Source organism: Amphibalanus amphitrite, unplaced genomic scaffold (genome assembly GCF_019059575.1).
Source record: "Amphibalanus amphitrite isolate SeventyFive unplaced genomic scaffold, NRLGWU_Aamphi_draft 001858F_arrow, whole genome shotgun sequence".
Lineage (NCBI taxonomy): Eukaryota > Metazoa > Arthropoda > Thecostraca > Balanomorpha > Balanidae > Amphibalanus > Amphibalanus amphitrite.
In genome coordinates, this window is record NW_024883351.1 from 66,957 (window position 1) to 92,063 (window position 25,107).

The 25,107-nt window shown below is 46.8% G+C and overlaps 1 protein-coding gene across 25 annotated transcripts in view; it reads right to left on the reverse strand.

Moving 5' to 3' along the window:
* The window catches only part of LOC122375512 (calcium/calmodulin-dependent protein kinase type II alpha chain-like), a 50,169-nt gene extending 25,418 nt beyond the window's left edge, over positions 1-24,751 (reverse strand). For 7 of the 25 annotated variants that reach the window (XM_043354962.1, XM_043354960.1, XM_043354954.1 and 4 more), the window contains exons 1-6: positions 24,653-24,751; positions 21,611-21,733; positions 17,484-17,567; positions 16,294-16,336; positions 14,916-15,005; positions 9,003-9,053 (exon numbers count right to left, since the gene is read on the reverse strand). In XM_043354962.1, coding sequence (XP_043210897.1) covers positions 9,003-9,053; positions 14,916-15,005; positions 16,294-16,336; positions 17,484-17,567; positions 21,611-21,676 — 334 coding nt within the window. In that variant the 5' untranslated portion in view covers positions 21,677-21,733; positions 24,653-24,751. Of the gene's footprint in view, positions 1-6,111; positions 6,181-9,002; positions 9,054-14,915; positions 15,006-16,293; positions 16,337-17,483; positions 17,568-21,610; positions 21,734-24,652 lie in introns of all 25 variants that reach the window. The other 18 variants (XM_043354948.1, XM_043354946.1, XM_043354943.1 and 15 more) reach the window with 3 other exon arrangements.
* Positions 24,752-25,107: the final 356 nt, after the last annotated feature.

A 25,107-nucleotide genomic window follows, 5' to 3' on the forward strand; every position in this document is an offset into this window, starting at 1 on the left:
CGTGACCGGCGAGGAGCCGGCGATAGTTTGGCGGCTCGCCGCTAGATGGCAGGAGGCGTAGGACTGAGAGGTCTGCGAGGAGGGGTGGGAGGTGGGACTGGACAGAGGACGCTACTGAGGAGGGCTGAAGCCTCGTGGGACTCAGGGAAGGTAGGTAGGCATCAGTTTGGAAATGGAGAACAGAGAACGACTGAATGAATTAACAGCATGAGCCGAAGTACAAGGTCGAAGATGATTAATTAATTTGCCAGAATTGCAAAGCTGCACCGCTAGCTCATCCATCACTCCACAGTCTTGCAGTTTGCTCAGACCCGCGTAATTTAGCACCATGCCAGATTCCACCATGGCGTATGGTATCGTAAAGCATCACCAATCACCATGAATCCATGTCTTGGACAATTGGACAACAGATCTAATCCAGAAATCACTACTGTATATATCTGGATGACCGACCTCCCTTTGCTGAACTAACTCCCTTTGCTGAGCTTACTGACAGCACTCCAGCGGCGAGCAATGACAGTTGGTAGGGAGCCATTTGGCAGCACAACAGACCAGAGCGTCACACAAGGACGTCTGAGGTCCAGGACTGGCAGGACCTGCCGCGCCAACCGCCCAAACCGTCTGGAAACGACCGATCAGGAGAGGCCAGGACTCCGGCGACAAATGATCCTCTTCTATTTTAGAAGAATGATGATGATGATGAATTGGTTTTTGGGCGCTCGGACTACAGTGGTCATCGGCGCCCATTATTTTAGACGAATGCTAGATCGTCAATATGTCCAGAAGGCAGTAACAATCTAAAGAAGCAGAATTGGGCAAAAGAAACCTAACCAGACATACCTGCTTATCGCACGAGCCGTAAGAACCAAATAATGCAGATTCCAGAGCAGGCTAGCAACAAGACTGCGCGGGGCGGCTGGCTTATTTGATAGTTCATACCACACGAAACGCTAACGGTCTTTAGATAACGCGTGATGTGGCGAGCCTCACGACATCCTAATCGCAATGCTCATCTCCGATGTTCCGTGCCACAGCAGTTTGCACCAGCTTGAGGCTTGCGTTACGGGTTTAGCAAGTCACGATGAGACTTGGTGAGCGCCTGTTGGGGGGGGGGGGGAGATGAATGCAATCGGTGCTCGTTCTATTGCAGATTCAAGGTATTTGCGAGTTGATCATTTTTGAGCCCAAGCCATATCTCAATCTAACAATTATCATTGTTGTGGCCTGTGATGAGCTAGCTATAACTACCCTATAACGGGTCTTATCTCCCACTTTCATGCCGCACATCTAGCGTTAAGGCCTGGCTACACTATGCGTTTTCTGCGTGCGTTTTTTGCGGGTTTGTGTGTTTTGCGTGATATCTTTCTAGAAAAAGACGATATAACGTGTTTGTGATGTTTTTTTTATATTAACTTTTAGTTTATATTAGAGTTATATTACCTTTTGTACATATATACCTAATGCACTACTAATGTAAAAATAATATTATAACTTTTCTCTAGAACGATATTCCGCAAAAAAGCGCGAACCCGCAAATAACGCACGCAGGAAACGCATAGTGTGGCCAGGCCTTTACGTATGTCCAACGACATCCGACAAACATCTTTGATCTTGAATTAAGTGAAGATTTGAATTTTCCCTACGACCAAATCCAACTTGAGATATTCGTCCCAAACATATCCCTGCTGGTTCCTACCCTTATGTCCATTACCTCTTCTACACCTCATCGTTTAGCTTTCTACCCCTTTTCATCCTACATCGTATACCTAATCCTTCTCCACCCCTGCAATATTGGCCTCATCTCACACCAATATACTATCGCTCAGTAAAACGCCGACGCCGACGACAAACTAAAAGCCGAAACCAGAACCGACAAACGACCCGCCTTTCTGTCCGCTCAGCCGAGCTGATAAGGCTCACAGGACGGTCATGGTGGGCGGCGCTCGTGGAGACACAGGATATCCGCCATCGTCGACCGTACTCAGCAGAGTATACGATACGAATGCTTGAAGAGCTGGATCAGCAATGGGCACGCGGGGCGGTACTGGTCGGTTAGCGCTGGTAAATGGTAGGTGTCGCTGATAACTGGTAATTGTGCTGGTAAATGGTAAGTATAGCTGATAGCTGGTAAGTTGCTGGTAAATGACAACTACTGTTGGTAATTGGTAGGTGGGGCTGGTAAATGCTTAGTGATCTCGCCAGCAATGATCAATCTCAGTGAAAAAAGTAAACAGACAGGATACCCCAAATACAACCACCCATCCCATTTAGATTCCGCCCATATAATTCACATGGCAAGCCACCATTCTCCCGCCCATTTCTCTGGGGGGGGGGGGGGGGGGGACAGTGAGACGGCACGACCTCCGTCTTCTGCCAGGAGCATCCGTCAGAACCCCAGCCAAGTGGTCACGGTGGTGCGCCCCCAGACAACACGGCCTGGCCAGGTCGCCACCCAGGGCTGGGGCGGTCAGGGTCGCGGGGAACGGGACGGACGCGCCTCCAGGCGAGAGAGGACACGGTGAGGGAAGAGGGGTCAATTGGGACAAAAACTTGTGGTGGCAGAGTGGGAAGGAGGATTGATAAACTGAGATTAGGCAGCAAGCTATAGTTGATAGGTATTTAATAAATGCTTTCTAAGCATAATTGGTCACAATGCCCATTAGGTGTTTTAGGTTCGAATTAAAGTGACTTTAATAAAAGGATAACGTGATTATTTTTGTGATCCGTTCAAGCAGGTAAACGCTAGCAGTGCTGAGCCATTTCCCGCAAACATGTTTGACCGAAAACCTAAAAAACTCACTTGCGCTATAATAAACTTCTTTCAGGCCTTAGGTACTTCCCCGACCCGAAATCTCACCGTTTCTGGCGGCTTCATCGCGGTTGATTCGGCGATGTTTCTGCGAGACGCCCCTAGGTGGCAGCAGCTCCGCTACTCTCTTCACACCCTTCTCCAGCCACATCGTAACCACCGGAAACACTCTTCACATCACACTCTAACTCCCACACTCATCACAAACTCCACACGCCAAGTGCTGGGTTAGACACTTCCCCACTCAAAGTTTGAACAATCTTGCAGCCATCAGCCAATCAATCTTGCCGTCAAGTCCGAAACGAAGCGAAGCCGAACCGCGACCAGACGAAACAAAGCAAAACTCGTAGGAGGATTCTCCCCACCGCCACTCTCCGCTGTGCCGTCGTCGGCGGGCGTAGTACACAACTGATGGCTGGCCGGGCGGCTGAGGCCCGCTGGGAGCGAACTGTCCCGGGCGGGCGACGGCTCGTCTGACTCACTCGTGCTCACTGACTCAGCAAGAGGTGAGCCGAGTGAGCTGCTGCGGCGCGACCGGCCGCCACGTGTGAGACGACATGTGAGAAGTGAGAGGAAGCGCGACGTGTGGATCCACGTGGTGGATCGCCATTCGCCACATGCGAGCAGAGATGAGTCGCCACGGGTTTGAGTAACACGTGAGCCGCCTGGGATGCGAGATGCCACGTGAAATTGCACGTGTTCCTCTTCCACGTGATCCAGTCGCCACGTGGAGAGGTAACCACGTGAGAGGTCACCACGAGCCTCAATCACCACAAGACAGGAGTCACCACAACTACAATTGTTCACTCCGACCGTAGCATCAACCCAGAAACGGACCCACGCTTCAAAGACTACCAAAAGCACAGCCACCACTACGTCCATTATAAAACTTGATTCAAATCTGTCACTGTCTGTGCATGGGACGCAGCATGGGAGCAGAAATGGTTTCACTAGACGGTGGCTGTAAAGTCAGACTGCTGCAACCGCGCAGAAGTCGGGGGGGGGGGGGGGAAGGGGGTGTGGCCGTCTGGGGAGGGGGGGGGGGGCGGAGACACTTCAGTCTTCCTGGGAGAGGGACACTAGCCCCCCTTCCCTCCGCCCCTTAGTGATTGGCCTGGCTCACGGGGCGCTCGGGGCGGTTGCTATCTTATCTAGATCACATACAGACTGGCGCCCCGGGCGTACTCCTAGTAATACAATGCCAGCGGTCTAGACTCCTTGCAGCTGCATTTTCCGTCATTGAATGTGTACGGGCACCATGCAGAGCTAACTCCAGACGATCTGACCTTGTGTTGCCACTGTCTGCAAAACTACATAGACGCCATAGACAATAGTTAGGTCAGGAAAACGCAATCAGCGGACCGTGTGAACTAGACCAGTGGCATATCCACAAAAAAGCGAAATAACGTAAAAATGTCATGTAATTTTTTGGTAGTTTGGAGAACATAGCTTTATACGTTATGAGGCATTAATTTGGTACTGAGGAAGATTGCAGAGACAACGCATAACTAACTATGAAAAACATGATTTTGGTATTCTTTCTGTAATGAGTTGACTCTCCTTCTCCAAAAATAAAACGCTCTTGATATTTTGAATTGTGCTCGTCAACGACCCATTAAACTTTATAGAAAATATTTCTCAAGTATGACTAAGAACATGGAGTATCGTAGATGGTTATAGACAGTAACTCATGTATTTAACTGCCAAGGGTGGTTTCTTAGTAGCGTAGGTGGCGACAGAAAGTCCACAATGCAACCACTGGCCACAATGTGTTTAAATACAGCACACCGTTGAACACATCACGAACATCGTGAATCACAAAACGTACCCAGAAACTTGAGGAAAACTCACCATTTACAAGATACCTATCGCAACTCTGTACCATATACCCTCAGAGTGAGCATGCATGTTTATATGACGAAAACCGTGCACGTTTTTCATTGATAGCTCTGATTTCTTCTTACCATCACGCCAGATAGTCACTTGGACCATAAAAAACTATTTTTGCCAGAAGTTTCTCGACCAACTCGTGTGGTATGAAACAAGCCACCAGGAATGGACATCTCGCAACTGCGGTGGCAGTGGCAGGCAGGAATTAAGGGATTCCCAACCCAGTAAACAAACAAAGCAGTAATCTTCTACTTATCGTGTACTACATGGAAACAACAGGAACTTGCGAAGCATGCAAACTTGCGCGGCGCAAGTAATGTGATGCTGCTGAGATTCTAAGATAGCGGTAATCCTGGTTAGGACTTAATGAAAACTAAGAAGTTATGCAGTTTTAGTCGCTAGGTGTTTATAAAAACTCGTGGAGCTCGTAAAGGACAAGTGGAGCCTCTTCCAAAGTTCGCTATGCACAGGCTCAGTAGCGTCTCACAGAAAACTAGACAGGCCAGAACATCTAACTAGTCAGAATATCAAGATATTTCGGTAGTTATGGGTATTTTTCGGTGTTCTAAATATTTTTTTCTCCAACAGTAGTATCATGAGTTGGCGGCTTACGGGTTATGCAATGTTTGACTTCGTGATTACATTTTAACTTAAAACTGTGATGCTAAACCGTAGAAGAAGTTAATTACATTTGATCTTTGTAGTTTCCATCACTACACGGATGAAAATTGTCCCAATGCACACCAGCGAATCGTAGCCTGTCACGATTCACAAGATGATAGCATGGCAATAGTGCAGAGGCCCTCTGCCCTGCGATCAAAAATTGTCATTATTGCCTCGTTGAGTGGGACAGACCGTGTCTGGTTTTGATGGGTACGCCAAGCTTTGGCACCCAGTTTCTCGTTGTCAAGAATTGGCCGATCGGGCGGTAGGGGTCGGGACCTACGCAACAAGCTGTGCTCAGCATGTGAACTCGGCTCTAATCCATCCATTCAAACACACAGGCTAAATTCATTCAAATAAATCTTTTATATAATGTTTTATAGAGTACTGTATCAAATGTTTTTTAATTCTTCTTTCAGTACTGTCGAGGATCCGTTCCGAATAAGAGATGCAATTCCACTAAGCGCTCCATCCCTTGCATCAGAAATAAACGCTGAATTGTAGCACACTGTCTTATAGGAGGATAAATCCCGACTCTTTCATAATAAAAACGGAATCTGTGCATAAAAAAAAATTCTGCACGGTTTGACCGTGTAGAACGACGTTCGACATTTTTATGAAATACTGTACACTAGTATTTACACGGGTGTCAACCGGGTCTCGCTGAGTGTCAGAGTGTCGTGGAGTGTCGTGACTGACACCCGAGTGTCAGTGTGTCATCCAGTGCCATTCTGTGTCATCCGACTCACCGTTAAACACCTGGTCGTTTCGCTGAATGACGGGCACTAGAGAGACCTGACACTTGCCGGGGCCGTTCTCTGTGGAGAGCCCAGATCAACGCAACGCACACATTGTTAGACCCGGCTGACCCGGCAGCGCAGGTCAGGTCAGGTCAGGTCAGGTCAGGTCACGGCGTGGTCAGATCAGGAGGGGGAGGGTACATATAATAGGGTGTGTGTGACTTTTTTGTGGAAGAATTGAAGGTCAAATAATCCACCGAACAAACGGGCATGAGGATGGATAGTGACATGCAATTATTTAGACAAGGGGTAGATCCATTTGGAGTACATCTCATCTGCACAACAAAGAATAGGGTCAGGAGTACTATATAGGATAATGATATAGTTTTGTGAAGTCACAAAAAATGGTAAACTACTTGAGAAAAAATAGCGATAGCAGATGTTGTGGAATGCGTCGAAAAAAAATTAAGGGTAAAAGGTTGTTTAGGCTACAGAGTTATAATAAAAAGAGTTCGACCAAGACAAAACCAGATGTTGTAACCAATATTTTATTGACGAAAAAAAATACTTAAGAGGTATTTTGGGACACGAAAAATGAAAGTCAGCAACCGCAAGTCACGAAAAGCAATGGTAATAGCTACCAAGGTTATTCAGGTGAAATAGGTCCCGACAGTAAGTAAAAAACTAAAAAGGGGAACAAATGGGACAACAAATGAAATGACAAGCCGGTCAACAATAAGTCGTCAATCAGCTTCAGCCAGCCTTTGGGTACATTTTGACAGGAATAACGCACCACTGCTTGGACATGCCAGGCCAGGTCAGGTCGTGTGAGGTCAGGTTAGGTCACAGCTCAAAACGGTGCATGTGGCACACCCACACGGGCGCACACACACGCTGACGAAGTTACACAATCACAACACTTGCAATGACACTGAGAGTATGCACAGTACTTCACACGTCCCCGTAATGCTGTAACAATGCACTAAAGAGGCCATCCGAACCGTAAGAAACAATAGAACAGTTTGAGTGAAACCAATAAATGGCGATAGTTACTGGGAGTACCAAATTTCTACGAACTTTTTACAATGCTAAGTTGTAACCCAAATGATCCCGATCCGAAACGAGCTAGTAAAACAAATATGCATGATTAATATGTGATAGATAAGACTTTTCTGTCCGTAGCTCAACATGAGGCTAAAATCCCTCTGCATTACAAAGCGAACTCGAGAAAAGTGTCATTTCCTCTAACAAACCATACGACCACACCCCCTCTGAGTCATCACAACACAGGTCCAGCACACCACCCTTGGTAAACACGGCACAGAAGAGGGGTTAGTCGGCACCCCAGCCTCGCTGTGACCTCTGACCTGACACAGGTCACGGCCAGGGTCAGGGACACACACACATGGTTGGCACCTCACCCACATACATGCCGGGTGCTCCTAGCATTGGGAATATCGTGAAAATGGGTGCAACTTGGGACAAGTAAAAGCCGCTTCAAGTTGTGACACTAAAAATAGTAAAAGTAGCTTTTTGGCTTTTTAAGGAGAAAGGCTAATGCTAATTTATCACGCAAGATATTTTGTCAAGTCACCAGTCCCAAGTCATTTTCACGAACAATTCCCTGTAGGCGGAGTCTTTTTGCAGAATGCTGGCATGCAGCACTTCATATAACACAACAAAAATACAGGCAGGATCAAACACAACACAAAATAGACATGCAGAGTGGCAGAATGTTGCGCTCAGAAATTCTGCAAAAACCGCGTCTTCGGTTGCCATTTCAATCAGTTTTTTAACGTGCCAAGAGTTGAGATATGATTTTATATCACGTCGACTAGAAAATGTAAAAATTCAGTCGGAAGAGCATCTCTTTGCAAGTTTTCCGAGCACCTCTATATACAAACAACAAAAAGGAAGCGGGCATATCCAATACATACTACCTACCTGGTGCAGCCAAATGTAGAGGCTATTCTCTGCCAAGACTACCAACCATATGCTGTCAGCCTCTCTTACGGACCAGCTTTTTCATGCTTTTACCATTCCCTGTCGCTCATTGGCTCGCCAGCAGTCCAGAACCATGCTATTTACTCCCAAGTGCACTGCAGCCCTTTTTGGCCCACTAATATCCGCTCTCATGTCACCGATGACGTCACCGTTCTATGACGTCACCACAATCCCGGCGGTGTGTGTATGATGTCATCAGCACAGGGCTGGCAACCCTGAGAAGCCCCCACAGCAGTTGCGGCGATTCTGGCGCTCGCACCGCGTTCACTACGCATTGGCTTCTACTCATCACCCAATGGTGATCTAGTCAAAATTGTCCACGCACAAAAATGAGTACCCTTGCGCGATACATACGCGCCTCATTCCAATTATGTACAAAATACGTCGATAGCTTGGCGGGCTTTCTTCATTGACACGGTCCAGGCACGATGCTCGGGTCAGGGGTCAGGGGTCAAAGGTAAGGTCTCAGGTCAAGGTCAAGGTCACGGTGACGGGGGAGTTCTGAATGATACCGGATGCAGACTAACTCCACTAACTCTGACGTCTTGTGAAGGGTGAAAGTGGGTGAGTTCAATCCGACAGGAGAATATCACACAGATCAACTCGGCAGCAGAGGTGAAAAGGTCTTTGGAGAAAAATTACAAAAACTGAGAAGCATGACGTTGGAAGAATAAAGTGACGCTAAGCTTGGTAACCTTCGCGAACGCATTTTGCGAGTACTCATTGGCAATTTGAACACATCGAACACCGACTAAATTTTGAGCATTATCCAATCCCGCCTTTTCACCTCTGCATAGGTCAAATACGACAGCGGTTTCTAGGAGAGGGTGGGGTCGGCACTCGCCACACCAAGCCGGGTCCAAGGTCAGGTGGCCGGGTCGGGTCAGGTCACATACCTTCGGGCTCTCGGGCGATCACAGTGGCCGATCTGTCGACCTTGCGGTCCTCTGCAGCACGTGGCACGTGGCACGTGCGGACGGACGGCACGGCGGAAAAACGCAGAGAGAGAAAGAGATGGAGAGAGAGAAAGAGAGATAACTAAAAGTCACCTTTCCGTCTCGCACCGTTCGGCAGAGCGACAGTGCAGCGGGCAAAAAGGGCACCGGTCCAGTACAGTTCTGATGCTGTCGGTGCCCTTTCTCCCGCTGCACGTGATTTGATGCGTGATATGGAAATCCCCAATGGGATAGGCGTGCTATGTACAGAAAAAGTTTTTTTTATCCGAAAGCGGGCCAGAAGAATGTGCAATGAGTGACGATTTTTGACGTAGTTATGATGGAAACAAACCGGCCCATGTTCAAAAAACGTTGGCAAAATGAGTTGCGTGTTGTTTCCCACAAGCTAAAAGAGAACGTACAGAGCTAAAATGAAGCATAATTCAATGAATGGATAAATGGATGATCGAAGAGAATTACATAGCCTCCCAAGCTGTAGCTCTTAAAAAGATGTTTTAGAAATCTTGATCACACCATCGGTAAGTTTTACCTCATCAATATAAGGTAAAATGAAAATTTTAGAAGACCCTCTAACAAATTTTGGTAAAAATTTTAACGCCACAAGCACAAAGCACGCCCAACCCGAAAACAAATAAACGCTAACACATCAAGACGGGACACGCATCCGCCACTAGCAACCGAATGTTTTGCAAACATAAGCCAAGCCCCGAACAGAACACGCAACATAGGCCCTGCTGTCGTAAGCAAAGGGTATATGAGCAAAATGAATAATACGTGGCATGAATGAATGAAATGCCAACCAAGTTGCACACACCCCATACCATTACAATGAAGTCGAGCCATTCAAAATGACGATGCAATGTGGTGGCCAAATGGATGGATGAATGAATGAATGAATGAATGAATGAATGAATAAATGAATGAATGAATTAACGAATGAATGTACACTGGTGTTGAGCGATAAAGCATCACAATAAAGCAATGTGGACACTAGATGATTAACAACGAAGCTATTGTCTAACGTTCACGTAATATCATACTGACAAACGATTAACTTTTTGGTCTTGACAACTTCTGCAAACGACAACTTCTGCACTCTTGGTGAACGATGAACGAGTTGATACACTCTACACAACCCTCGTCCGCACTACCTACAAGCCTCATTGGTCTATGTCTTTCACCGGCACTACCTAGTGCTGTAAATTCACTGCATACCGTCTGTTTCACGCACTCTCGCTATGTTAGCTGCAGGTCCCGAAAAGCCGATCGAAAAGGGCCGTCTAAAGACACAGGCAGAAGCAAGGCATCCATGCAGAGCTAGCGACAAGCGCCGAAAAGCAGAGCATAACAATATTAAGGCGGAAACATTTGCCCAAAATGATGTTCTACTCCCAAGATACAGCAATAAATTTCGCTATGTGGGTGATATCGACAAGCAACTAGCAAGGAGTTGTACTTTACAATTTTCTTGTTTAATATGAATTGTACATTAAACGTCGGAAAACCCAGGGAATTTCACGGTCGTTAAATTTACTGAATCCTATCCCTATGCCAGCATCACCACAGGGTCACCTATGGACTATGGTCCAAGGATAAGGGGTCATCCGACACCCAGGGTTACTTCGAGGATCACCAGACGCCCAGGGGTCACGAGGGGTCATTCGCGGCAGAAATATCCCCTAAAAGGTCAAACAGCGCCTAGGGGTCACTCAAAAACCAAACTTAAGGGTAAGAGCGGTCCAAAGACCGTTCAAAGGGGTCACCCAGGTCACCCAAAAGTCACCCAGGAGTCATTCTAGGGTCACACGTGAATACCTTCAGGGTTTATAAACACCCAAGGGGTCACTCATTGCGGGAAACTCTTAGGGATTTATCAAAACCCAGGGGTCACTCTAGGGTCACACATGGCCCTTAGGACCACTTTACGGGTTTATGAACACCCCAAGGGTCACTCGTGGCTCGTGGTGCAGGCGGGTGGGGTGATGGTGAGAGATAATGATAAGTATTAGTGCGGTGTGTCGAATTAGTGTTGGAAACCACCACCAGGGGGCTGACAGCCGGGCCGGGCCGGGGCGCCGCATGATGTCATCAGATCAGAGCACTGTGTGACGTTATTAGAACAAATTTCTGAGAAAATGTGGGTCGCACCTCGAAATGCAGTGTATCGCCGGTATATTTTACCCAAATGTTTGACAAAATGAACAGTGGTTGACAGTGTAAAAGTGCCATGACTGATACTACTACAAAATCCAGGCGCTGTAAAATGGCGACTAGCGTAAGCGAAAGCGGTATCGAGACATAACATAAATGAAAAATTCTTACTCGAGCACCGTGCAGCAGAAATCCGAAACGCTCCTCAGATTGTTGCAGGTCTATTTTTTATCAGATGCAACCAACAAAATTTGGAATGAATTTCACATCAATCAGAAGTCGTTTCAAGGCATTTCATAGTCCGCTTGGATCAGTGAACTATTTTAAACGCTTTTTATACAAACCGGTTTAGGCACTAATCCCAGTCCCTCGGCATGCCTCGCTGCGAGCGACTTTGTTCAGCTATTCTACGCCAGCCAAAGAGCGCAGCGCGGTCGCGCGCAAACTGCCCGCCAAATCTCCAAGCCGCGGCTCTACGGGCGGTTCTCTGGTAGCACGCGGGCCGCCTGCTATCCTGCAGCTACCCCGGCCCAGCCCGGCGCGCGGCGCTGCCGGGGCCCGTCCCGGAAGACCCCGTGCTGGCGGCGCTCCGTTTCGAGGAAGCAGGCTGCGCTATCAGTCGAGCAGTCCTCACCGCGAGCTCCATTGACTAGGGCGGCCAGGGCGGGGACGGCGGCGGCGGGGGCGGGGGCGGGGGCGGGGGCGGCCGCCGCCCCCTGCTGCCCGCCCACCATCTTACGTAGGGCCCCTACGAGCCCGCCGCCGGCCGCGGCGGCAGCGGAGGCGCGCGCCGGCACCGCCGGTGGCGCCTCTGGTGGCCACATGGCGAAACACAGCTGCCGTCAGCGCTCCACAGACAGCGCACACAAAACGGCGAGCATGGGAGAGCATAGACCAGCCTCCGCGTATCGGGATACATAGGCTCTATGGACAGAACCCTTGGGTGTGTTTACTCAAGAGTCCGAGATGAATGAATTTCAATGCCGGATTCTTTGGTAAATCAAAGACGATTAGGAATAAGACGGTGAATACCTACCTGAGGATGTAGAAATTTTAACGTCAAATGGTCATTTACTGAAGGCATAATTTAACTAAACAACCATTATCTGGGCATGTAAGACAAAGTCCTAGTTACCTTTAAGCCAAGACACTGCACTATACCACTTAGATCATCATAAGCAGCTCATTAGAAGCCAAACAGCTACTTAGCCAAGCACAGGATTTAGCCAAGAGCCCAGCCTAAGGAAAATTGTCACAGCCAGCTACGAGCCTAAGCACGACACAATGACATAGCCTGACGCTCAAACACACGCAACATCGCAAAAGGAGGCAGACAGCAGGCGCTGAAAGGCAGCAGCGAACTTTACTGCGCTATAGGACTAGTTAAAACACCAGTAGTGGCGGTGCTGCTACAAGCACATGCACGAGACGTCTTTTCTCGATTATGGAGAAGACTTGCAAACTGTAGTTGAAAGGCCAACTGCAGTTGGAACGCAACATTTAAAAAGAAAGGCAAAGAAGGAAACAGCCCGATTCGACGCCATTTAAAGGAAATAGTTCACTTTCACGAAATTATTTTTTTTGCTATGGATTTGTGATTTTTTATGTTCAAAATGATCAGCAAAGAAAATAAAACCTTTTTACAACAAAAGATTATTTTCTATATTTTTGATATAGGAAGAACTTTTCAGTTTCTGTAAGGCACACGCGATCCAGTATGAAAAGAGCATGGGTCCCGAAAATTCTTCAGAAACTAGAAATTATCGCGGCCATCGGCATTTGGGCGATCTGCTCGTGCTTTTGTTACTGGAGCGCCTCACTGGAGCGAATTTCTCTAGAGTTCTCGTAGATAATTTCTCTAGTTTCTGAAGAATTTTCGGGACCTATGCTCGTTTCATACTGGATGCGAATATATGCAAGGCACACATCCTCAACGCAAGACACATTTTTCGGGACGAGAAATAGAATATCTTTGCCTAGGGTGATCGTTGGGCTGTAAAAGCTCCTGATTTATGCTCGTCTCAGCCCAAGCTACGGAACTGCTATTCCAGTTCAAAACCCATGTTAAAAAGTGAACTATTTCCTTTAACAGCAATCTACACCACAAGGTCTATGCGGCACTCATCTACCCAAATCTACATAGACATCTACACTAAAGGCACGACACTACAAAACAAATATGACGTCACACAACAATGAGGGCACACACAAACACGCACGCACGCACGCACAAATACACACTAAAGAAGGATCAACTATTAGGGTATCTTCGTTCAATCTTAGGAGCACAGAGTGAAAGCTAATAAGGCATTTCTACAATGACTGACTATGTACGAAAGGGCTAAATACAGGCAATACAGACAAATACAGGTTATATAGCATTCCGACCAAGGGTATACATATATATACCTTTCGGAGGCTATTGTCTTAAATTCAAGCCTGTCGCACTTAGGAAGTGCTAACCAGAATTTAGCGCAGTTTTGTTGAAAACCGAATCCTTTTCATTGTTAATGAGAAATATCAGCGATATTTATCTACAAAGGCACGACAATTCCATATGCGCCTAGTGTTTACATCAACATGATCGACCATCGACAGCGCTTCACTTGCCGCGTATTTTGATGCCAATCAATTTTGCCAACTTTGCCTATCAATTTTGAATTCAATGTCCAATGGTGTTGCCCCTTACCACTACCCTCAGTATTACCACAGTTATTCGTGAGGCCCGGCCCGGCTGTGTCCCCTCTCCCCTTGTTTTGAACCCCGTGAATAGCCTGACGCCATAAAGAGACCCAGGAATTATAGGTCACTTCCCTTCTCAGGGGTGGGATAGATATAATTTTTGTAAGAAAAGGGCATATAGTTCGGAAGAAGTTCGTCAGCGAGCACCCAAGGATGAGGTTACAATACCTGTGATATGGCTAACATGAGCACGATTCATTTTTTGCCAGAAATTGTCCATGTTTTACCGAAAGGATTGCATTTCTAAATTACCGCATTTTTAGATTTTTCAAACTTTAAAGACTACAACCACCATCCACTAAATTAAAAAAAAAACAATCGACCGCAGAGTTCCCCAGCCCCGTGACGTGATGCCGGCCCTATCTCTCTCCCCCCCCCCCCCCCACCCATACACCCCCATCCCGATTCGGCTCCACCCAGCTCCCTGTTGCTAGGCAGTGCGGGTCTGATGCCAAATTTAGCCACAGACGCTCCCCCAGCCCCGCGGGGGGTCGGTGAACTGCAGACCGACTGACCACGGCTGCAACAAGAGCCCCAACCCGCTACGGTTGGATGAATTTGGGAATTACGGGTGTCTAAGCTGGGATGCGAGGGAAATGTACATTTGGAGATATCTAGTGCGAAATGCTAAGGACAGATGCTTATTGTACAGTACAGCTATAGTATGTGTTGCTGTATACAAATTGAAATATACTACACAAACTGTTTAATTAGGGATGGGATTCTGAAACAAACGAATCAAAATAACTGTGTCCTGTAGGTCAAGCCTGACAATTTAGCTCTTGGCTTGTTCTATCACGAATTATGCCTATAAGAAATCCGTTGTCGTCCACTTTTACAGAGTTTCCATACGTAGCTTAGCTTAGCCACCATCCAAGCAATCTACAGCCCAGCCACCAGCATAGTCCACCACCGTCTACGGAAAAGTTTTGTCTGCGCTGGGATTTGAACCCGGCCTACCTTTGCAGTCGTCATCCTCGACAGTGGTGTTGCTCTCTGTGCTCTCTTTCACGTGAGAACCGTCACCCTTCTTGGCGACGATGCTGCGACCTGGCGGACACAGGTCAAAGGTCAAAGGTCAGATCAAGGGCCAAAGGTCAAAGGTCAGAGCAACGGCCGACTTACACGAACTAGGAAAAATAATGGGTTGAACAATGAACATTGAACAATGAATGCAAGAAGCAATACCAGTGTTGTAATTGACATGGATGCCTAGCACTAAGCATGCCAAAGGGTTACATATAGATGGTGGATGCCTAGCCTAGCACTAACCAGCAGGACAAATCAGATTACTCTGCTCGGACAAAGGATTTTTCAGGCCTGGTAAGTTTGGTTAGCTGATAGATTAGCGCTATCGCCGAGCCTTTCAGTCAAATGTCTTCCTTGTGACAATTTTCAAGAACTATGAGCTGGCTAATTTTAGTAACATCTCCGGAAGCTCCTAGACTTTGTCAACGACGTTCTTTGAAATCTGAATGTTATTAGCGGATCGTTTTAACGCGATGGGAGGTCCTGCCATTCTTGGCAGGCCAAGTTGTCAAATTTGAGGTTATGAAAACACAATGAATGAGCTCCTATTAAATCCAAATGCATTTGATTTTTTTCAGCGACAATCTGAAATACCGATGGTCGCACCAAGCAGTACTGAAAGCTTAGCAGAGTCAAGCATCGGATTTAAAGCCGACATTTTTCGACAAAGGGATGAATTCTAGACTTACAAAGAATCAATAGCGACCACAACATGTCGTCACCAGAGACTCAAACTGCTAAGCGGCCATTCGCCGGTAAAACCAGCGTTACCATGACAACGATAAAAGCCAGCGCAAACTTTGGTCGTAAAGCCTAAAGACGTCAGTAGAATCGGTGTCGCATTGCCCACAAAATCCCCAGATCCTAGTCTGATGCGGGTGCTAAAAAATGCATGTGGGAATGCTTCCGAAACGACCGTAAATAGCGGTACCTATAGAAATTGAAATGTTTCAAATACGAAGTTACGAATTAAGGACAACTTCCTGAACATATATTACATGGACAAGGTGTGCGTTGGCAAGCTTGGAACTTGTAAAAAATGTCCACAACGAAAGAATATTCAGCAAACTCTAAGCATCTTATCCTGAATGAATTCTGACACATGTAGCTTCAGCGTTATCATATCGAGCAAAACATTGATCGGACCAAACTTCCTTTAGGCTGAATAGTGGGACGTCACTCAGAAGAAGAATATACACACTCCATTGTTTATAGGGAACGGGTAGAATGCAAAGAACATATCTCAACTCAATGATGTGTGATAATACCTACTCTATAAAGCAACGCACAAACAACATGAGAAACTCACTGGAGAAGTTCCGAGTGGCAAGCATCGTAGTGAGAATGGCTCCCTGCGGACACCAAACGGCGTCAGTCGATGGAAAATGGTTCACAACTTTATGTTGGTCAAACATTCATAACAATGCCATTTAGCGATCCATGGAAGACAATGAATATAATCGAAGAGCAGCTGTAAAATATAGACTGCGGTCAAATGAAACAGATGCACTTATATTGGCTCAAATGACGTGGAGAGTACCTTCAGAACTTCAAATACGTAAACTAAGCGAAAACACTATTATAATCTTTAGAAGAACAAAGGTTATTGATAGAAGGTATGCACATTCTGTCAAATATTGCGAATGCTGAAAATGAAAACACCTTTTTAGAACGCGCACTCAACACACACTTTCGCACCCACTCCCCACATATGAGTCAACAAAGCACAAAAAATCCAAACAGCACCTTTCCACCCCTACCTCACCCCTAATATTATTTTAAAGCCACCGTGTACCCAACACAAAACAACACTACAAAACCAAGCCCCAGAGAGTGAGCGGTCAATTCCGATACGTCATTTTCCAAGTACACCTCGGGGTGCGTTGCGTGCTGGTCGGTCGAGTCACTGGCGATACAGCCAGCTCGCGGCCAAAGCCGGTCAGTAAAGTGGCAGGTCGTAGCGATGACCGCTCGATTTGACCACATTGAGCGCTGAATGGAATTTAACGGCACCAGCTCACGCACACGTGGAGGTGGAATTCAATGTTTCGGCTCGGTTAGTGGACGGCATAATTTTGGGCATGAAAGATTCAGTTTTCAAATTGTTTAGCTTAGTAGGTATGCCGACTAGAATTTTAACCATGTCAAGCAAATGCATCTCACAATGCGAGTTTTAAGTGTCCAATTAAAAATATGAATATGTGATAGCATTAAAATGCAGTTCGTGTTAATAAATACGATATCAAAAGACATAACTTATTAGCATCATAATTTGGACAAGGAAGTGCATCAGATATTACTCAATAAAAGTATTAGGGACTTATTACTGAAATCAGTTCACTTCACCTGAAAACCATGTTTAGGGACAATTTCACAACAGCATCTCGCTCCACCCCAAAAAACCGTGCCACCGCTGCGCCGACACACATTAACACGAAACCTGACAACATCCTCCCCCTGCGACATCCTCCCCCCCCCCCCTACGCCACACTCACTGACCTTGAGCTTGCGTCGAGCGTTGAACTTCTTGAGGCAGTCGACCGTCTGCTGCCTGTGGACCACTGAAGCCACACGCTCCCTTTGCTGTGAAACACAACGGGCAGGGCACACGGGTTAGAAGGGGGGATTTGTGGCGCATAGAACGCGTGTTGTGACGCACATAGGACATAGTTATGACGCACAGGCGCTATGTTCTGTCGCACAGGAGACACATCGTGATGCACAGGCGGTATTTTGTGGTGCAAAGATGGCATAGTTATGTAGCACAAAAGAGAAATTATGACGCACTGAGGACATATTGTGACCCAGAGGCGGTATGGTGGCGCACAGCCCGTACTACTGGACAAACAAACCAATAAAATTTCAATCAAAGACGAAGTATTTCAAATAAGACAGCGCCGAATCTATTATAACCCGGCCGGGCCCGGGGGGTAATCCCAACCACCGCAGCCCGGGGGGGGGGCGTTTTTCGCCCCCCCTGTCTAACTCCGTAAATAAGGGAGCTACGGAAGCAAAAGCGATACCAAACGAAAGGTCCTTACGAGACGATTCTAATGCACCTAAAATTTTTGACCTCAGGTCAATTTTCAAGGTCAGAGGTCAAGGTCAAAGGCCAAAACCGGCACATGTGTAGTGATCTCAAAGTAAGCCTTCTAGAGGACGGCAAGCTGCATCAAACTGGCAAAATTGGGTGTCAAACGAAAGAAGAGAATCTGAGGATTCTGAAAATGTGCTTCAAATCAAAGGTCAAGGTCAAGGTCACGCTCAAAATTGACCTCAAACTTGGCACTTTTTCGCACATCTTGCGTGCTAACTTCCAAGATGTTTTGAAATGTTTTGAGGCTTATCAGTTCCCTATTTGTGGTTCATCTTACGATACAAGGCTGCTCAAAGGTCAAGGTCACAGAAGAGTGTCCCTGCTAGAGGCTACAGGGTGGAAAGTAATTACGCGAACATGTATTTTCTTACAATTTCGCCCGTCAGTGGAGATTTTGTATGAGCGCGGGCTGTTATGGAACATGACTGGTCGTGTTTGTTGTCGCCTCATCTAACAAAAGTGACCTTACTTTGAAAAATGACTTGGAAGGTCTACAACACCTCTCGGCTTCGAGTGGTGCTGACGCCATACGCTGCTCAAGACCGAAATGGGCAAAGAGCTCAATTTGAAGTTGCCAGGGAAAGCGTTTGTGATTATTTTGGCTGGATTGGTGCGGAAGGGACTCGGAACGGTCTCGGCACCAGCATTACTCAATTACACCTTTGGTTGAAGCATAATAAAACTTAAGAGGACTTAAAAAGCAAAGCCGTTGGCGGCAGTAAAACCTCGGCGAATTCAGGCGCCGAATGGGTGGTCACCATTTCCGCGACCAAACGACAACAGTCGACCCGAAAACAGGCGAAATGGTTTACTTTGGCCGGGTACCCGATCTAAGATATCACGATTCATACATAAATCCGTGAAAATTCGAAAATCAAGCCGTACAAACAATCGAGATGGCCAAAATTCATGAATTAACAGCAGGATTGTCAGTTTAAGTTTTCTAAAGACCGCCAAACCTGAACAGAGGAGGACAGGCAGCTGGCTTTGTGGTTGGGTGAGACATCTTCGAAGCTATTTCATCCGTCAAACCTGCAGAACAACGCGTTGGGGGCTGCTGATGCGTCCGACGTCCCGCCCGTCCCAACCTTCAAACATCCGGCAAAAGAACACACATCAGCGTGTTATGAGCGCCCGGATGGTGTCAGAATTGCATGTAGTGACCAACAAGGCCACCAAAAATAAAGTATACAACTAGTGGAACATCCTTCCAGACGAGTCCCTTTATCTAATCCATCAATGCACCAAAAGGGGCAAAATGATTGAGCGCACTTTTGTGCCCGACGCAAAGAAACTCTTCTACATGATTGATAAAGTCCTTCCTCTCACGGCCAAAAACACGCAAGACTGGTGCTTTGAGAACCCGTTCTTCTTCTGGGCATATAATGGTCAATCTGGGAATAGCCCAGACCTCAATTTGATCAAAAATATCCAGGCGACTCTTCAGGAGAGCGTCTAAGAACTGCTAGTAGCCACCAACATCGATTGCCTCACCAGACAGCTCCAGGAGGCGTGGACTAAGCTTTGGCCAACAGTGCTTGACATGCTGATGTCAATTATGCCTGAACGCCTTTGTCAGTGTATCGCACATAAATAGGAATATATGAAAAGATGAAATTTTCATGTTACCGCCGCTTTTTCCATTGCTGTAAGACGAAAAAGTATGTTCGCGTAATTACTTTCCACCCTGTATTTCACTGATTCAAGTTAGTAATAATAAATAAGACAATTTTGCCATCCGGAAGCTCTAAATGAAGGCTTAGAGGAAAATAGATGCCAGATTCATGATCAGCGGGTACAAATCCATCATAAACGACCTTTCATGTGTCAAGGTCAACCAGAGGTCATTCGAGGTCACATGAGGTCAACATGAAACTTGACCTTTTCCGAATAAAATATATATCATTCGACGCGGCTTGACAAGGCGAATGCGATGGTACCACTGTCATAGCTCTAGGACCATTTTTGTCGAAGTTATTTGCGAAAAACTAAAACCACATTTCGGGTTCGTTGACCTGACCTCTGACCTCAGGTCACCAAAACTATTTTTCTATTTTTCTCTAGGTCAAACGCTACACAGCCGTGCTCGAAATTTGTCTGTATCTCTAAAACTCTATTTTTAGCAGCTATTTGAAGTTTGCGTCTGTGACGCCGAAGTTTGCCGTGCAGGGGTCTAGAAAAATGGACCTTGTGACGTCATCAAGGGGGCTAGGTCCAAATTTTTTACTACAGAAGATGTCAAATTGATGGGAGAAAAGGTACTGAAAGTTTCGCCTTCCTATCCCTAAGCGTTCGGGAGTTATCGCAAATATTCGCCAGGGGGGGCGAAAAACGCCCCCCCCCCCCGGGCCCGCGAGGGATAACCAAGGAACGCACTATACCAAAACAAGATTAATTACATGTTCAATTACTATTTTAAAAAAAAAAAACTCTTAAACATCCCACCACCTTCCAAGGCCCAAACAGCAGACGACCAATACCATTAGCGTCTTCCCTGTACCCGGGAGGCCACACTAGCACCGCCTCCTCCCCACTCATGTGTCTCTCTTCACGACAGCGTAGTTATCCCCAGGGTGCCGTTCCCATCGTAACGCATCCCCTTGTTAGTCGCAAACGGGCTGCTGAGAAGACACCAGCGGAGTTATAGGGATGCTTTTTTCGAGACGAGCGAGCTGGGGTAGTGATGATAGCGTTAAATGATAACCGACCGCGTCGCTGTTCGAGCATGCCCGAACATGATATTTTAAGAACTCTTTAACTCTGTAGGTTGGATAGGGAGAGATTCCTAAGCAACGTAACAGCGGCAGCTTTGACTGAATTTGAACATTAGCCATGCCGCGCCATGTTGAAATACTATGAAGTAGCCAAGTTACTACTGAAAAACAATAATTGCTCAATAAGCACACTCAAGCATTCTAGTCGAATATCAATTACATCTAAACCTCATACCTCTTCAAAATCTATTCGGTCAATTATGTTCATTTCGATTCTGCCTGACGATTCAGTTCATTGTCCCGAAGCTCGACTCCAACCATTGACTTCTAACGCCACCTAGGCGCACGAATTCCAACCGGCCTATCTCCGTGCTATGCGGTGCAGCATGAGTTCAGGCGCCTGATGTCAGCGCCATCTAGGAACAACAATTTAAGCAGTGGCGACTGGCTGCTCTTCCGAAGCGAAACAGGTATTGAAGTGGGGTTTGAAATACCGCGCAAAATCCGATGGAGGAATACGAGCAGCTCTAGCCATGATATTTAGGGATAATAAATCGCTAGTTACGCATATTCCATGATAATCGCAACGTCCTACAATTTAGCGTCATTTTAGCATTACTCAAGCATATCCATGATACTACGCCGCAACGTCCAATAATCTAGCGCCATTTTAGCATAACTCAAGCAGATCCAGGGACATCGAATCGCAACATCCTACAATCCAGCGCCATTTTAACATTACTCACGCAGATTCAGTGACATGTAATCGTAACATACCATAATCTAGGGCCATTCTCTTACTAATCGATACTCACGCAGATCCAGGGGTGTTTCAGCGCCTCTGTGGCGTTGATGCGGCGCTGCGGGTTCACCGTCAGCATCGAGTTGATGAGGTTTTTGGCGTCCGGTGTGACGGTGTCCCATTCTGGAGACGGGTACTGGAGGAACGAACAAGAGAGACACCGTGAGTGAGGTACTGTAAGATGCGTGTGATGAGCACACACATGGGTGACTGGGTACTGGAGAAACGAAAAAAGACACGCGATACATGTGAGATATCGTGATATACACGTGATCAACACGCACAAACAGAGCGGCAAAAAGACACCGTGAGGAAATGTAAGATACGCGTGTCAAACACAAGGGAGATGGGAGAGGAGAGACAACGCAAACGATGTCTAATGAACACACACACACTATGATCACCCAATGATGTAGCTTAAATGAAGACCAGCACACTAGTAGTTTCTGTTAGGTACATGCAATAAGCAGCACGGTTGCTCACCGTTATTGTTTCACGACCAGTATATTCCGTAGACAGCACGTTCAGGAGCAGGAACAGGATGCTGGCAGGAGATCACGAGGTACGTATGTACAGTAAGCTGTCCGGTTAGGAAACACACAGTCAGGTCACAGGACACAGAGGTTGGGTTAGGTAAGTGCATACACTGAGAGGATGTAAGAATAGTTACGGCAGGCCTGCAGCTGTTTGATTATGCACTTTTGCTACATGTGAAGGTAAGGATAAGAGCATGAGATAAAAGAGAAAGAAAAAAAAAACATCACTCCCTGTTGGTAAATTCAACGAATATTTAAGCACTTTACGAGGCTGTTTACTTGTTCAAATTTGTTCAAAGTTCTCGTCCTAGCGCAAGACTAAACGAAGAACAGCACACATTAATTTTGTGAATGAAACGCATGCAACTGACGGCAAAATCAAATTTCAGACACTTCTGATGTTCGTGAGAATTCAATTTCATTTTGAATTGCTTAGAAGCCCATCACTTCGCAATTTGAAAACAGCACGATATTGCTCCAGTTGCGGTGTCAGACGCAATTTAAGTTGCAATGCATTTATTTGATACTAGCCGCGTTTACATAGGGTTTGGTGCGTGTCCCTTGGTCTGCCGGAAATGTTGCAAAATATGCCAACGGCGCTTTGCAAGATACAACATGATTTCATTCAACGCCAGGGATAGCACAACATCGAAATAAATGCAGCATATCCAAGCTAGATACAACAAACCAGGGATGCGGAGCCGTGGAAATTTCAAACGGCTCCGGCTCCGGCTCCGGCTCCGGAGAAAAAAATCGGCTCCGGCTCCGGCTCCGGCTCCGGGTGAAATGTTATGGCGGCTCCGGCTCCGGCTCCGGCTCCGAGTAAAATGGTCCGGCTCCGGCGGCTCCGGCTCCGGCGGCTCCGGCTCCGACTCAGTACATCCCCTACGCAATCAATTAAATACGGGTGGAAGAAAAATTGGATTGGTTATACGCGTTACTCTTTGCCATGACCGGCTCACCGCGTCCCCGCGCAAACGCACCTCGGAGAACTGGCAGAACAAAGGGCTAGGAAGCGATGGCATTGGAAACGCAGTCGCCGCGAATCGGAGTTCAGTGAACCATCGTAAGCTGACACTCGTCTCGGCTGCATTGGGGGGTGAGGGGTGGGGTGTGTGTGGGATGAGACGGTGCTGGGAGTCGCAGTCCACTGCACTGGTTTGAAAACGATGGCTGTCACCTGATGACTGGTCCTCATGTTCTGGGGATGCAGTAGACGTGGGGGGGGGGGGGGGGGGGAAGAGCAAACAGGAAGTTGTTTGCGTACTGTGGGATACTGGGGATATTCGGATTTTTTCATTCACTTGATGGCCCATGACGTACCTAAGTACCATATGTTTTACTGCCTTGTACTGTCAAACCGAACTAGGTCAATTATTTTTTTTTCCTCTTCAAAAAATAAAAAGGAGCCGGAGTCGCCCCCTTTTTTGGCGGCTCCGGCTCCGGCTCCGGCTCCGGGCTATATTGTTTCACGGCTCCGGCTCCGGCTCCGGCTCCGGGCAAAATATGCCGGCTCCGGCGGCTCCGGCTCCGACTCCGGCTCCGGCTCCGCATCCCTGCAACAAACCCTAAGCAAACGCGGCTACTGACTCTGTGGCATTAGCATAACTGATGCACACTATGTACAGTTTTTTTTTTCAACACGCTGTTGAGTGGTGATCATGACAGCTTGCTGTTATTCACAACTTGTAACAAAATAGACAGTGGAAGGGTCCTCTTTTTATGACGTTTGCTTTAAGAAAATGAAAGCAAACGACATAAAAACTCAACTCAAGCTACGAAGGCAATCCGAATTCAACAGGTGAAAGAGCGAATGAATTTCATCATTTTCCGTTGCCGATGACTAGCATTAGCGTTCAACCAAAAATTTAGGACCTCATTCACCCAAAGTAGTCCCACACAAAGACAGCCCATGTCGCCATATTTTCTGGCCGAGTCCAATATATCAGGCTCCAGCGAGCAGCATTAGCCACCGGACCAAGTCGTCGATTCTTCCGCGTTATCGGAGACGAAATTTATTCAGGGCTCCGATTAGTTCTGCCAGAAATAGCCTCGTTAGTTGGACCAAGTCGGCGGGAAAACTGGGAAACTGACTAAAACTGCGACTGACCGACACTGCGAGAGGGAGGGGATAGAGGAAAGAGAGCAGAGGGAAGATGGCAGCGGAAGAACAGAGAGAAGGGAAATGCCGGAGGAGAGCGATATAGATAGCAAGAAAGTGAATCGAAAAGAAAGAGAGGGAGATTGGCCCAATAGCTTCACATTTCTTGTTTATAGGAGTTTAAAAGTGCGCTGACTACAAGGTCATTTTGCGCCCAGAGCTCCACATACAAATTGCCGTTAGTTTTTTTTTCCAGTTTCATAACAACATTCATCACCATTAGCCACCGATCATTGTGAATGTTTTCCATGGATTTATCTACTGTCCAGCCTCCCAGAGGCAGTAGCCCTCCCAGTCTTTAGTCTCCAGCAAATTCATACAAATGTACTCATATTCCCGCGGGATTTCCCCAGCTTACGTCGTATGCGCCGGACTTGATCTGCGCATAAAGCCGGTGCTGATCCTCGTCCCAGAAAGGCGGGTAGCCCACCAGCAGAATATACAGGATCACACCTGAAAACAGACAGAAAAAAGAAACGTGAGTGACAGAGTATCACGGAAAACTGTGACATAACGTGAAATTCATAACTATAGTCTGGCAAACCTAAGAAAGAATGGATTTAAAGTGCTGCGGCCGTTGATACATGTGCATTTATACCATGAGGGCATAATTTGTCACAACTTTTCGCACACATTTTCCGAACCATACAGTTCAAGTGGTCAAAACACGTGCAAAGTGATTCAGACGCTTTAACTCCGTTCTTTCTTAGGTTTGCCAGACTATAGAGAGGACGCAAGAACGAGCCACACATTGTTTACAATGTGCGGTTTGGTCAAAGAGGGACATGAGCAAAACAACCAGTAGGCAGCAAC